General features: G+C 37.7%; 1 protein-coding gene across 1 annotated transcript in view; it reads left to right on the top strand.

Annotated features, from left to right (window-relative positions):
• Positions 1 to 11,948: 11,948 nt before the first annotated feature.
• LOC131943164 (secretin receptor-like) overlaps positions 11,949 to 15,384 on the top strand; it is a gene marked incomplete at its 3' end in the record, with an annotated part of 132,381 nt that continues 128,945 nt past the window's right edge. Inside the window, exon 1 of the mRNA XM_059303175.1 lies at positions 11,949 to 12,415. Coding sequence (XP_059159158.1) covers positions 12,413 to 12,415 — 3 coding nt within the window. The remainder of the gene's footprint in view (positions 12,416 to 15,384) is intronic.

Below are 15,384 nucleotides of genomic sequence, written 5' to 3'. Positions count from 1 at the left end.
TTTATACTTGTATCGAAAAAAACCATCTTGTTCGATTGTAACGTTTTTATAACCGCAAAGTTCGAAAATAAAATTGTATCTAGCTCTAGTTTGTTGATTTATTTTAAATCTTGAATTTTTCCTCTGTGTAGGAATAAATGTAACTACTATTTACTCAATACACCGCGTTTACAATTGTGACATGTATACTATACATGTCTACATGTATGCTATACATGTCTAGGAAAAAAATATCCCGCTGCAAGTTGGTATTATGTATTTAAAAACACTTTTCCCGCGGAACATACATACCAACTTGCTGCGATTTTTTTTCTACACATGTGTAGTATACATGTCTCAAGTGTAAACACGATATTTGACCTTATTTAGATGTTAGTTCCTACTATTCCGAAACAAATCTAAAGCTTTGTGTTCGGATTCCGCGAGATTTTAGACCCACCAAGACCCCATTGTTAAAATTGTATAATAAAAGTTACTCTCTGTATGATGTTCTGATAGCAAAAAGAGAAAATACAATTTATGTGTTTCATGAATTTATTTGACCTAACCCTAACAGTACCCCAAAAGAGTCAACTGATTAAAATAAAAATAATCAGATTGATTTATAACTCGCATTACACTTATTTATGTTTGATTTACATGTTCAACCTTATATATAAACCTACGTGTTCTAATTATAATATGAAGAGACATTTAAATTAAATTAAAGATAAGTTTTTTAATATGAAGAGACATTTAAATTAAATTAAAGATAAGTTTTTTAATCGTTACTGTGATAGTTTAATTCACGCAAAAATTATAAGTGATGGTTTTTCAAGTCTGTGCTGTTTCATTAGACAAACGGCTAAGTAATAACGACATGTTATAACAAGTACCAGCCTGCAATGTCAAACTATTGTGTCCCATTTTAAAACAAAACCCTCTTTATGGAACTACAGTATCCTATATATTGTACCAGACTTAAAAAAAACACCTCCTGTGATTAATAGACTCTTGTTTGAACATATTCCCTATGGTAGGACTTTATTCGCAGAACGTTCAGTGCTTTTGCCTACTTGGCACCCGATTATTCCTAATCGGCATGCTGTTATTCCGACTCGGCACGCTGTTATTCCGACTCGGCACGCCGTTATTCCGACTCTGCACGCAAAGTTCTGGCTTGGGGCTAAAGTTTACTCCGACAAGCTGTTAAATTGGCGTGTTCTAGGACTCTAGATTTGAACAAATCTCCACCTTTAACTGGGGCAGAGAGTTCAACAACTTGCCGACATCCATTTTTTTTCCAATGTCGTGTTCTATTATTTTATAGCGGAACTGGGAGGAAAACGAATATTAGGGAAAAGGTGTGGGGTTGTGTTGGTGTTTTTTAATTACCGGAAGTGTAAAAGACGATAAAAAATGGTCTCGGTCGTTAAAAAAGATGGTTGGATCAAAATTTATAAGAAATCGATGCGTAATTTACCGTAAAGTGCCGACACCCTGAATGTAAATTCACGATGGACAAAATTACTGGGTTTAATTAAACAAGAGGTAATCGATGCTAGAGATATGGTGTGACGCCCGTAATCGATTATCAGAAAATCTGGTTGCTTGTGAATGCGACGATTATCATAGTATTCGATCTTTTCTTTTTCGTTATATTATTAGTTCCGATACCATCGGTTAATAGATGTATCAATACATGAATCAATGCACTGCTAATAAATGGTAATTTAACAGGAAAAAACTTCCTGTGTTGTTTTTTTTTGTGTAATAAATATCTCAAACAAGTATTGATTAAAGAAAAACTGGTACAGTCAAGTTTATAGAGGGCTTCTTTGTGAATACTCAGGACCACATTCTCCAGTGTTAGAGTACTTCATCGTTAGAACAAAAGTCTCGAGTCAATTTGATGAGCCGACCCAGCTGTAATAGGTACCCAGCAGAAGTTGGCGATTATAAACGTGTGATTGTAAACGGTGCTATCTCGCGTGCTTGCTACCTAAGCACTTCATCACAGTTTTAACGCCAGCTCTGCTTCAGCTGCCTTGTGTCAGTTAGCTTTAAAAGTCTTATCAGAAGAAAATAAAAACGAGATTATCAATTTGGTACTTCCCTTATTTGGGCAGTTAATTTTTTGTGTCTCACTTTATTTCCTCAATGCTGGGAGTAATGGGCCAGAGAGCCTTGAGAGCCACTCACCAATGCAAATCACGGCCCAATGACGTAAAGTCAGCTGACTTAAGAGCTAGACAAACACCCATGAATGGATAGAATACACCAGGCCCGATCATGGAGGACATTTTTGAAACATGAACGGTTATAAAACGATCATAATCTTTTGACTTTAACATAGGGACTATACATTAAAAAAATATTCCATGACACTATAAATGTAATGCTTCATCTGGCAATTGTGTCTACAGTGTATTATGGTAATATTCTTCATGTGCATGTTAGTAAAACCATAACTTTTTAGGTGCTGATATCCCAACTTTGAATGATAGTAGCACCATCACTGTATATAATGTTGATATCACCACTTTGAATGATAGTAGTACCATCACTGTATATGATGTTGATATCACAACTTTGAATGATAGTAGTACCATCACTGTATATGATGTTGATATCACAACTTTGAATGATAGTAGTACCATCTCTGTATATGTTGTTGATATCACAACTTTGAATGATAGTAGTACCATCACTCTATATGATGTTGATATCACAACTTTGAATGATATAGTACCATCACTGTATATGATGTTGATATCACAACTTTGAATGATAGTAGTACCATCACTCTATATGATGTTGATATCCCAACTTTGAATGATAGTAGTACCATCACTGTATATGATGCTGATATCACCACTTTGAATGATAGTAGTACCATCACTGTATATGATATTGATATCCCAACTTTGAATGATAGTAGTACCATTACTGTATATGATGTTGATATCACAACTTTGAATGATACAGTACCATCACTGTATATGATGTTGATATCCCAACTTTGAATGATAGTAGTACCATCACTGTATATGATGCTGATATCACCACTTTGAATGATAGTAGTACCATCACTGTATATGATATTGATATCCCAACTTTGAATGATAGTAGTACCATTACTGTATATGATGTTGATATCACAACTTTGAATGATACAGTACCATCACTGTATATGATATTGATATCCCAACTTTGAATGATAGTAGTACCATTACTGTATATGATGTTGATATCACAACTTTGAATGATACAGTACCATCACTGTATATGATGTTGATATCCCAACTTTGAATGATAGTAGTACAATCACTGTATATGATGCTGATATCACCACTTTGAATGATAGTAGTACCATCACTGTATATGATATTGATATCCCAACTTTGAATGATAGTAGTACCATTACTGTATATGATGTTGATATCACAACTTTGAATGATACAGTACCATCACTGTATATGATGTTGATATCCCAACTTTGAATGATAGTAGTACCATCACTGTATATGATGCTGATATCACCACTTTGAATGATAGTAGTACCATTACTGTATATGATGTTGATATCACAACTTTGAATGATACAGTACCATCACTGTATATGATGTTGATATCACAACTTTGAATGATATAGTACCATCACTGTAGATAATGTTAATATCCTAACTGTGAAGGATAGTATTATAATCACTATTATGGTGCTGATATGCCGTTCTCTTTTTCCCTGTTCGTTGTGGTAAAAAAGTTTAAAATGTTAAAACTCGAAAGAATATTTTTCAAGAATGGACTGCTGACGTGGTAAAGCTCTCTACAATAATTAACTTCATAGACCTATGTAATTGATTTGATAAAATCGTTTCTGTAACATTATTCTTATAACAATATGAAACTAGAAAAATTATAATGCGTTAAATTAAAAAAGAAACCTCTGAATATTATTTTTTTTTCAAAATATGAAACAGTAATGTAAGTTACTTTAAATCTAAAATATTTGGCATTTAAAAAAATAAAAGTGAAACAGATTCTAAGCAATGCAGTTCACATGGGCCGATTGTAAGTGATATGTCACGCTTGACTGCGCAAGTGCCAAAGGAATTAAAAAGATGTTAAATATTTACGACATACGAAATGAATACACAGATCACTTCTGCTGGCTGGGATAAGTGATTCATTGGTGATTTGTCACGCAGTATCGTGTACTTTGATGGCAAGGATTCTCAAATCTTAAACATTGGATCTAAAGAAGTAAAGCGTAGTGTACTATCACTGATTTTCAGATATTTAGCGTGTGATTTTATTTAATGCAATGCTTAAGGTTATTTCAGTGTTTCTCCAATCTTTAATGTGGCTCTGATGTAGTGTGTAGTATGACAATCAATATTGCTAAAACGCGTGATTTCAAATACTATCACGTATTATAACGAGTTTTTTTTAGAAAGTTGGCTCATTGTTTGCAGTCCTTCCTAATACATTGATATAAGTGCCATTTAAGCATGTACTATTTACTTCTCTGGTATAAATAAAGATACTAGCTTTATAAATTACATTCCACTGCCTTGTAATTTTTTGGCACTGAGGCACGCATGCACCCCTTTAAGAACCCCTGCTGTAAGTTTAATGTTGCGTAACGCCATCAACTTTAATTTCATCTCCACATCCTCCGTTCTGATTCACTGATTTCTCCTCACGGGTCAAGGACGAATGTTTGGCGACCTAGTTAAAAGCTCCTCCCCCTCTCCCATCCATATCATACCGCAGACCCGTACCCCTACCCTACCCCCACCCCACCCTACTCTACCGTACCCATACCCATACCCATATTCATATTTATAACCATATTCATACACATACACATACGCTACCCTACCCTACCCTAACCCTACCCCTAACCCTAACCCTACCCTACACTACCCCACCCCACCCTACCCCGCCTTACCCACCCTACCTTACCCTACCCTACCCTACACAACCCTACCTTACCCTACCCAACCCTACCCCTACCCCTACCCCTACCCATACCCTACCCTACCCCACCCCACCCCACCCCACCCCACCCCACCCTACCCTACCCTACCCTACCCTACCCTACCCTACCCTACCCATCCTACCCTACCCTACCCACCCTACCCTACCCTACCTTACCCATACCGCTACCCCTACCCGTAACCCTTCCCCTACTTTACCCTACTCTACCCAACCCAACCCTACCCTACCCTACCCTATCCAACTCAACCCAACCCAACCCTACCCTACCCTACCCTACCCTACCTTTACCCCTACCCCAACCTACCCATAACCACTTCCACTCCAAACTTGTATAACAATCCAACCTTGAGAAAAGGGTCATGTTACCATTATAACAGAGCAAGGAAGATGGGTGACGGAGGAAGGGAGGTAACAACATCCGGCGTATTGTCATGTTTTAACCTAGAAAAACCCGACTTCACAGCTCTTGATAATTCTCCCTGATAGCAAGTGGTTGTCGTTCTTCAATGAAAGGGAGTTCATTCGTTTGTCCCATCGTGTTTAAATTACGTCTAATAAGCCGCATCGTAATTACAGCGCAAGAAGGTAATCTTTTTATGTATAGTTATATTTAAGAGTTTTCTTAGTGGTAAAAAAATTTTCTTAAAAAAAAAATAGTCCAAATTTCACTCATTTTTTTTTTATAAAAGATTGTGCAACATCTTTCATTTATGAAGAAAAAAGAACTTCGATAATTTTGCTGCCTATTAGCATCTGATTCACTAGTTAATTACGTTACCTCTGAACTTTATAACTAGTTTTATAACTAACCCTAAAAAAATAATCACATGGTTGTTTTTTTTTTGTATACTCTATTCAAGTGAAAGGGCAGTTAACTAGATCTAGCGTACGGACCATAAAGGTCGAAACGAGGGCCTACGATTCTGCTTTGAAAAAAAAAATTCTTTAGAAAATTTTAGATTACTGTTGCTAAAAAATAAACTCGTTGCTAAGGTTTTAAAAAATTAAATTATGTATGTGTTGTGAAGTGGACTTGTTTATTTTTTTTAATACCTTTTGTAAGATCGCTGTAGTTATACTTATGTTCTTAGTGTTGAATGTAACAATATTCACCATATTTAGAAATAAATCAGATCTGTTACAAGTTATTGTGTAAGCTTAACTCTATTTAGCTAACTCAATTATGATTACTATTTATGTTAATGCTTTAAAGTAGTAACATGGGAGTATTGCTAACATTAAAACTACTCACACAACTATAATTCATCAATTCACTTGTCTGATGATTAGAAATTTGGTTAGAACTAAACGATTGTTTTTTGTGACTTGCCTCCCTTGTCTCAGGGGAATTTATCCGCCAGTCTGCCTGAACAAAGTCGAGCATTTAACAATGGCACACAACTATCCCACAAACGGTGCTTTTATTATCAGTGCCAGACAGGTGGAGGGGTAGTATCAGTTTAAATGGTCGGATAAAATTCTTTATACATAGTACACTAAAACTGATATTGTCTAGAATCAAATCTTCGTACATTACGACATTACGACAGAAATTATCCATACAAAATATTCATAAATACGACATTACATATTAGATTACGACTGAAATTGTTTAGAATCAAATCTTCATACTTACGACTTATGACATTACGACATAAATTGTCCAGAAATAATTGTTTACACAAAGGACATTAAGACTAACTTTCTTCAGAAATAGAAAACAAATCTACTATGAACAGCAAACGACTGACATAGTCCACACATTTTCTTATACACAAAGGCCACAGCTACACACAAAAAAGTCCTCCCCCCCTCCCTTAATGACTGAACTTGTCCAGAAAGAATGTCCAGTCACTCAGGCAACTTGAACCGTGAATTAAAGTAACTAACGGCTTCCGTGTACAGTACCGTACTCTTGTGTAAACCCACACCCTAAAAAAATTACAAAGTTAAAAAAATATAGTCAGTATTCGCAAGAACATGATCAGAAGCCAAGTTTAGATGGATGTTATTTGATTATACCATGTTTATTGATTTAACACGATAAACCAGAAGTTCTGAGTTACAAACTAGATTAGGGTTGAACTTGTCAGTAAGTAACGGGATGTTTTTAATGAGGAAGTATAACAAGTAGTTGAAACAATAATTGTTTTGTTAAAACGTTTTTTGTTCCATGTTTTCAACAAGCAAACGCTCAAGTGTTTGTGAGTAAAAATCACATCACAAAGAATTAGTTTTTTTTTTAAATTTACCTTTTTACAATCAAAGTGTTTATTTATTGTCATTATTCAGCAATGGAAGTTAAAATAAAAGCATGTGTATGGTTTGCTTGGTTATTTTTTTTAAAGGTATGTTTTAAATTCGAGTTATAGGACCTTGTTCGAGTTATCTTCCCTGATCCATATCTAAACTTGTAGATGATGTAATGCGGCTTCGATATGTCCGACAACCAGAACCCTTCGCCACCTTGTCATCTCCCACACCCCTACGATAACTTACAACTTATCTAAAAGCTACCACACCCCTACAACTTATCACACCCACGTCTCACAACCCATCAACGACTTACCACACAACACACCCCTACACCAACTTACCACTTTCCTACCACACCCACTACCCTACAACGTACCACACCCCACACCTCTACAACATTTTACCATGTCCCACACCCCTACACCAACTTACCACTTTCCTACCACACCCACTACCCTACAACGTACCACACCCCACACCTCTACAACATTTTACCACGTCCCACACCCCTACACCAACTTACCACTTTCCTACCACACCCACTACCCTACAACGTACCACACCCCACACCTCTACAACATTTTACCACGTCCCACACCCCTACACCAACTTACCACTTTTCTACCACACCCACTACCCTACAACGTACCACACCCCACACCTCTACAACATTTTACCACGTCCCACACCCCTACAACAACTTACCACACCCACACCCCACACCTCTTCACCAACTTACCACACCCCACATCCCTACACCAACTTACCACACACCACACCCCTACACCAACTTACCACACCCCCACACCCCAACACCAACTTACCACATCTCAAAACCCCACATTTTATTTCCGCAAAATGAGACATCTCTATCAGCTAACATATTTATATATAAATTCGTAATCTACCCCGTCTCCAGGTTATATAACCGGCTAATTTTTCAAAATGACCCCCGTCCCCCACCCCCTTCCCCTCCCACCCCGCTTGATGCAACCATCAGCAGACCCCGGAACCTGGATAAGGAAACAGCGCGGTACCAGACACGAAGGCCAGGTTAATTTCAGAAAGAGGGGGGTGAAAAGAGAAGGGGGGAAACGCGCTTCTCTGTCGAATAATTGTTGAGCGAAACATTTTTTTTTTCCTGGAATATTTTTGCGTGTGACCAAAATGGCCGCTCAGTCACGTGCGGATGTTTACAGCGAGTGTGGATATTTCTGCGGCAATCTGGGTTAATGGTCGGCGTTTTGCTTGGAGGTAATGAGGCGTTCTTTAGGGACTTGACTTCCATTGAGGGTGTCGGGATTACGCGGGAGAGTGCACCGAAACGCTTGGGGTGTATAGGGACCAGTCGAGTGGTATTTACTTAGCTGTGATAATAAATCTGTGTTATGGGAGGTTGATCAAGTGCTTGTGTAGAGAGAGTTTTTTTTTCTAAATGAAATATAACGATAATGTATTGAGCTATAGAGTAGATTATTACATTTCCGTGTACGGCAAATATGATTTTTTAAATTTACTTATTTTGCTTTATAGAGTTATAGTAAGGTATCGATTTATTAGAAGTCATCGGTTTTTTTTTGTTTTTTTAACTTGCAAATAATGAAATCAATTGCATAATTTACTCTAAATTTAAGTATTACAAAATTTTGAGATTTTTAATCACTTTTTGAGACTGTCTTAAAATATTGTATCTATTTGCTTTATCTATTTTTTTTCGAGCTTTGAATTATAAGCATGCAATTTTATACCATAAAATACTTATTTTCTCCTTCGTTAGCAATAATTGTTAGCTTGTTTAAAAAGTTGTATCTAGTTTGCTTGAAGACAAGACATGTTACTGTAAAACCTCTCCCAGTTTTTACATTAATTATATTTTTTAAATTAAAATTTTACATTGATTAAATCATCAGCCGTTTTTTTTAAACTCTGGAATGAAAATAGATTTGAACTAGCTGTCCTGAAGGTTTGGAGATTCCTTAAATCATGTCCCTTATGTGTCGCAAGGGACATGATTTTTCGATGAAGACATAGCGTTCATTTTTTTTTCTTTTAATTTATGGTTTACGTTTTTTAAATGTGAATGTAATTACGGTTTTAAGCTTGTCTGGCAATTTTTCCTTTAAATTTTTTTTTCCAGTTTGTAGAAAAAAGCTATTCGTCATTTAATGAGTTATAGAACTTATCACCCAAAAATATAAACAATTATAATCATTTTAGTTCAATGCTTTTCAACAATTATAACAATTTTAGGTCAATTCTTATCAACAATTATAACCATTTTATTTCAAGGCTTATCAACAATTATAAACAATTTTAGTTCAATACCTTTCAACAATGCTATAATTACATTTTTTTTCGTAGAGAAATTTCACCTGATAAGTTTGTATTTTTTTACTAAGAATAACAAAATGCAAAAAAAAACAAGTTAATTAAAAAAGTCTAGTGACATTTGTGCGCAATTTCCTTATGTTATCTAAAAATAGCTCTGACGTATAATGTTGGGGTGCGTTCAAGCTAGAAGAACAATCGGTTTGTAGGTGTTTATGTAATTTTAAAATTTGTGACCGAACGAGAGAATATTTTTGAAAACTTTCTTCGGCAATATTGTTCTAAATTATGACAGGAATCGATTGGTACATGTTTCAAGTCGCTAAGTGGTCTGGTTGCCGAGATATGGGCCAAAAACGGAATTTTTTCGAGGTTTTTTGGCTTTTCCGGGAAATACATGAAAGAAACCCGGAATTTTTATGGCCTATGCTCATTCTCGTAACTTACTTAACATAATTGCTTTTGGAACTATTCATCGATATTGCTTCGTTGAGGAGGAGATACGACTTAAAGCCCGGACACACATTCATCCATCCATCCATCCATTCCCAGAAATGACGAGTTAATAAACGCAATTCTCCAGAATGGAAATTGCGCTAAAAATACTAAACGAACTCAAATTTTGGGTTTTACTGTACAGTGGTGCATATTAGACAGGATACCCCTTTAAACCTGACTGTCGATGGGGCAAGTGGTGTAGTAGAGTTAACCTGTTTCCGTGATCTCGGCATATGAAGGGATATTGTTTTCACTTCTTAGCCCAACCATCTTACTTTCCATTACGTGAGTCAAGTACCCGTCTTACCGTCTTGAACTTGGGATCCGAACTCGAGACAATCGAATTAGCAGTCATAAGCTCTGTCACCTGACCACGTAGTTCCAAATAATAGACTGAGGAGAAAACAAATCCAAGTATAAATTAAAGCAAGAGGGTGGTATTCGTTAGTACGTTTGGAGAAATATTTTGTTTTTTCTTCGAAGTTTCTTTTTATAATCCTTTAAAATTTTCTTTCATCATATTTTCCCGTTCGTGCCCAAGACGCATGGGTCTCTTTAATCATCAATATTATTGGTACTTACCGTTTTATATTTATAGTAAATACGTGTAAAAATTTAAATAATTAACCTTCGCGTCGTCTCACCTGTTCATCACATAACATGTTATACGATGTTTGGTATTACCTGTACATTCGTTTCATGGAACAGCATGGCCTAGCGGTAGCACGTTAGATTCGAGTTCGAATCTGGATTCAAGTCAGTAGAACGTCCATGAGTCCACCCAACTCTGAAGGGAACCTGATTCACGGTAAGGAAACAAAGGCGGCTGGGCATAGTGCTGACCAAATCATCCCTTTCTATGCCAAGGGCATTGAAACAGATGAACTCTACTTCGTCTGCCTGATGTGTCATGGGAAGAGATGATGACATTCTTTCCATGCTAGGCTATGCCACGTGTTTTTACAATTATATTTTATTTTTCTGTTTTACTTTAAATGTGATATTATAAATCCTACGTACGTGCTTCTACAGTTTTAAGCAGATGTTACCATCGGGTGTGTGGGGGGGGGGGGGGGGGGGGGAGTGGGGGGGGGGGTTAGTGGCGGGGCATTGTTAGAGTAACAAGCTCATGATGGAGTTGTTAGGAATGCCCTTGTGGTCGGCATAAGTACTGACACAGGCTGGGGGGGGGGGGAGAGGCTAAGGGTACACAGCTGTTTCGGTATGGTAATTGTTTTGTTAAGGGGGGACAGAGAACTGAATATGCTTAGCTAAAAATAGAAGCTGGTCTAGTTGTTTAAATGTCATAGTTACCACCATTCTCTTACACCAAAGTCCACAAAAATAGAGACCTCAGTTCAAATACGGCTGTGATACCATTAAACTAGGTTCTAAATATCCAAGTAATTCCATATCACAGGTTATGTCCTATTTATATATAATATCCTGATATGATTGTGTGTTTATTTTTCCAGAAATAAACGATTATCTTGTACTCTAAATGATATCATTTAATGCTAGTCTAAATGCCATGCCAACAAATTCCTTATCACAAATTATTTCCGCTGTTTCATTGTTTTATTTAATATCCTGATATTATTTTAGTTATGGTATCTTTATCGTTTTTTTTTTCAGAAATATACGGTTGTCCTGTACTTCATTTTACGTTTCTATATTTTTCATAATTATTTCGCTATTTTATTTATTTTCAGAAACAAACGCTCGTTGTGTACTTCATAAGCCAAAGACAATCAATTAGAAACCAGTAGTTCTATACTCTCAAATATTGACAATCTGGGCGTGTCTTGTGTTTTACTGCCTGTGTCAATATCCTCAAATTAAAAACCAATGAGATATGTCACAAAATGAGTCATGTCAAATATCCTGTCACTGACATTCGTGTGTCAATCGAGAGAGAAAACTAGAGTCTGGAATCTCAGAATTTGTAACCAAGACATTCCGAGAGAAATACAACATGGATTATAGACTCAGTGATTGACGCCTGGTGTCAGTCGTATGTCGCCTTTTGGAACCAGAATAGAAATATTGTAATAAGTTCCAGGAGTGGAAATATTGAGATAAAAAACAAGGACTCTAAGTATTGTGTCGAGGGGTGAGAATAGAAATATTGTGACAAATTAACAAGAAGCGAAATATTGTGACGCGTTCTTAAAAACAATGGAAAATATGTGATAATTACTTAGAATGGAAATATTGTGACTAACATCAAAAGACGGAAATATTGTGACAAACACCAAAAGACGGAAATATTGCGACAAATATAAAAAATGGAAATACTGTGATATACAGAAAATGGAAATACTGTGACAAGAGAGATAACGCAATGGTGAGTACTTTTTTCAACATTAAAAATGTATCCCCCCTCTCTCTCTCTCTGTCTTTCTCTCTTTCTCTTTCATGTTGCATCATCCCACTGCAACAGGTTTAATTTTAAATTCTCAATACACTACCAGAAATATGATGTCAATTTTTTAAAAAAAATGTTTTTGGCTTCATTTTAAAGTCAGCTATACTTTTTAATTATGTTTCTGGTAAATAAAACCTTTCGATTGGCTGAAGTAAGCTTTAAGACGTTATGTCACCTTGGAATGTGTGTGTGCGTTTACACCCCCAACCCCTCGTTCCTTCCTTCCCGAAACCCCCCCCCCCCCCACCCCTCTCCTCCATAAACTCTCCTAGTTCTGAGTTATTGCTAGCTTAGTTTTCAATCATATTCCTTATTCGCGTGGACCAGACCCCTTTTCAATTAATAGCCAAGTGTAACATAGATTAGCAGAGTATAGACCAGACTATCCCATGTATTACCTTTCTCTGAGTACGTTATCTGTACTTCTGTGCCGTTACAATGTTCCACAGCTTATACAAGATTTTTACCCGACACAAATTTCTTTGGTACGAGCTGACTACGGTAATGAACCGTATATCAGTCGGGTATTTGAAATGTATGTCTATGACACAACTGTTGAGATTTTCGGTAATGCTGTGTGAAGTCAATGACCCACGTTTCAATTTAGGTTTCCTGACACCCCCCTCCCCCCTCCCACCAAGACAATTCTGAGAGCATTAATTCAAGACTTGGCGTCGGACGCAAAAAATAAAAAAAAATAAAAAATAAATAAATAAATAAATAAATTTCCCGGTCGAAGATGGCTTTTTGAGGTCTTCAGAATCGAATCTGTTGGACGCAGAAATGTCAAGGTCATGTATACTTTAGATTGACCTTCGCGTTCTGTCGACCTGGACAGGGAGCTGTAACGTAAAAAAATTTAGTCCCGGGCTCAAGGGGTGAGTGTGGTGGTCCCCCCCACCCCCCAACCATCGATCCAACAGGGCCGAATTTCTTGTTCTCGTTTATCTCCCTGCTAAATGGATGCGAATGGCTTGGTGTACTCCTACAGTAGGATCCATATCAGCAAGTGTAATCAGTACAGTGTGCGTGCGTGCGCATTCCTTATTGGCTATAACCAAATTAACCCGACTATTCATCAAGTCGTTCCTCATCAATTCTATCCCTCACCCCAATATCTCGGCCTTACACAAAGGCCGAGAAACTGGGCACCACATGATTCACTGGCCACCAGATTATTAACTGGCCACCAGATTATTAACTGGCCACCACATTATTAAATGGCCAAGCAATCATAAACTGAGGTACCTTTTGTATTCGCCGAATCCATTTCTTTATCGCAGTCATCTACTCTAGTCGTAATTTTGCTCGAAATCAACAAGCTCCCAAACTGTAATCTTAACCTCAGCTCCTACCTCAGCACCTACCTCAGCACCTACCTCACCACCTACCTCACCACCTACCTCACCACCTACCTCACCACCTACCTCACCACCTACCTCACCACCTACCTCATCACCTACCTCACCACCTACCTCATCACCTACCTCACCACCTACCTCATCACCTACCTCACCACCTACCTCATCACCTACCTCACCACCTACCTCAGCACCTACCTCATCACCTACCTCATCACCTACCTCAGCACCTACCTCTACAGTTACCAAATCTTAAATACAACTCTTAGGCCCAACTAACGAAGTTTACTTGAAATACAAGGACTGGAATTTAAATATGACAATACATAGGATAGGTTCTTCGATAGTCTTGACGCCTTCAAATAACGGCACAACCTATCTACACCAACATATGCAACTTCTAAGGATAAATACGCAGGTTTTCAACTGTTTGATACAAACCATAAAAACATAATCGTGCAGCTTTAAAACGTTGATCCTTCAATTACCGAGGGAAGAAATACACCTGTTTTAATTCACTACATCTTGGTAAATGTAAAGGTAAAGATATTCACCCCAGAGGCGTAGCTACCCCTCCCGGCGCCCGGGGACAAACTTTCAATTTGACACACACCCACCTTTATATATTTTTTTAATATTTATAATTCAAAACTGCAGCTAAAATGAGCTTTAATTTTTTTCCTACCCATTTTGGCGACACAATGGTCGGCGCCCGGTGACATATGTACCCCCTACCCCCGTCCCCACCCCCACCCACGTCGCTACGCCTCTGGGTAGAATGTGGTAGAATGTACAACTGTTGACCCGAAAGTCTCGAGCCCGGAGGATGTCCTGTGTCCACATTACTCCGATGAACCGATGAAATTACGATAATTAAGGAAAACAGATGCAACTGGGCCTCGTGCTGACTACACTCACAACACTTCCCCCCCCCCCCCCCCCCCTTCCACCTTTGTCGGGATTTGTCAAATTTGCTCGTAAAAAGACTATTTAACACTCGAATTAATCACTTAATTAATTGGAATTATCATTTTTCTCTATATATTTTGCTATTTTTTTGCCTTGGTGTTACCCCCCCCCCCTAAATGGGGTTACCCGGTGCGCTTCACACCCACGCCTTACCCCCCCCCCCCCTCCCATCGCTACGCTGTGTCATGTCACGCCATTAACTGACATTCCCTGTTGAGTGCCATCAACGGTGTCACTCCTCAAACGCCTATTGTGTCTCGCCGTACGTTTTTTTTGTGTTTGTTAGTTTAGCACTTCAGCACGAACTCATGTCTGTTGTTTGCGATGTCACTAATGATACTCTTCAAACAGTAAAGACCAGAGATGCTGTTTCATGAATCAACACGATGATATTATAAACAGAGAACATCGCAGTACGGGTTTATTCCTTTTAGATACGTCAGTGTCGACAGTAATATGCCATCTGTGTGGTTTATTTTTCTGCATTTTCTCTTGATGAACTCAGACTTCAACTTCCAGCGATCTATAAATGGCCAGCTAACATCAGTAGAATCAAGA

This window comes from Physella acuta, unplaced genomic scaffold, assembly GCF_028476545.2.
Source record: "Physella acuta isolate Inbredline_101_S28 unplaced genomic scaffold, ASM2847654v3 ptg000444l, whole genome shotgun sequence".
Taxonomy (NCBI): Eukaryota; Metazoa; Mollusca; class Gastropoda; family Physidae; genus Physella; species Physella acuta.
This window is presented reverse-complemented; position numbering and strand designations above follow the sequence as displayed.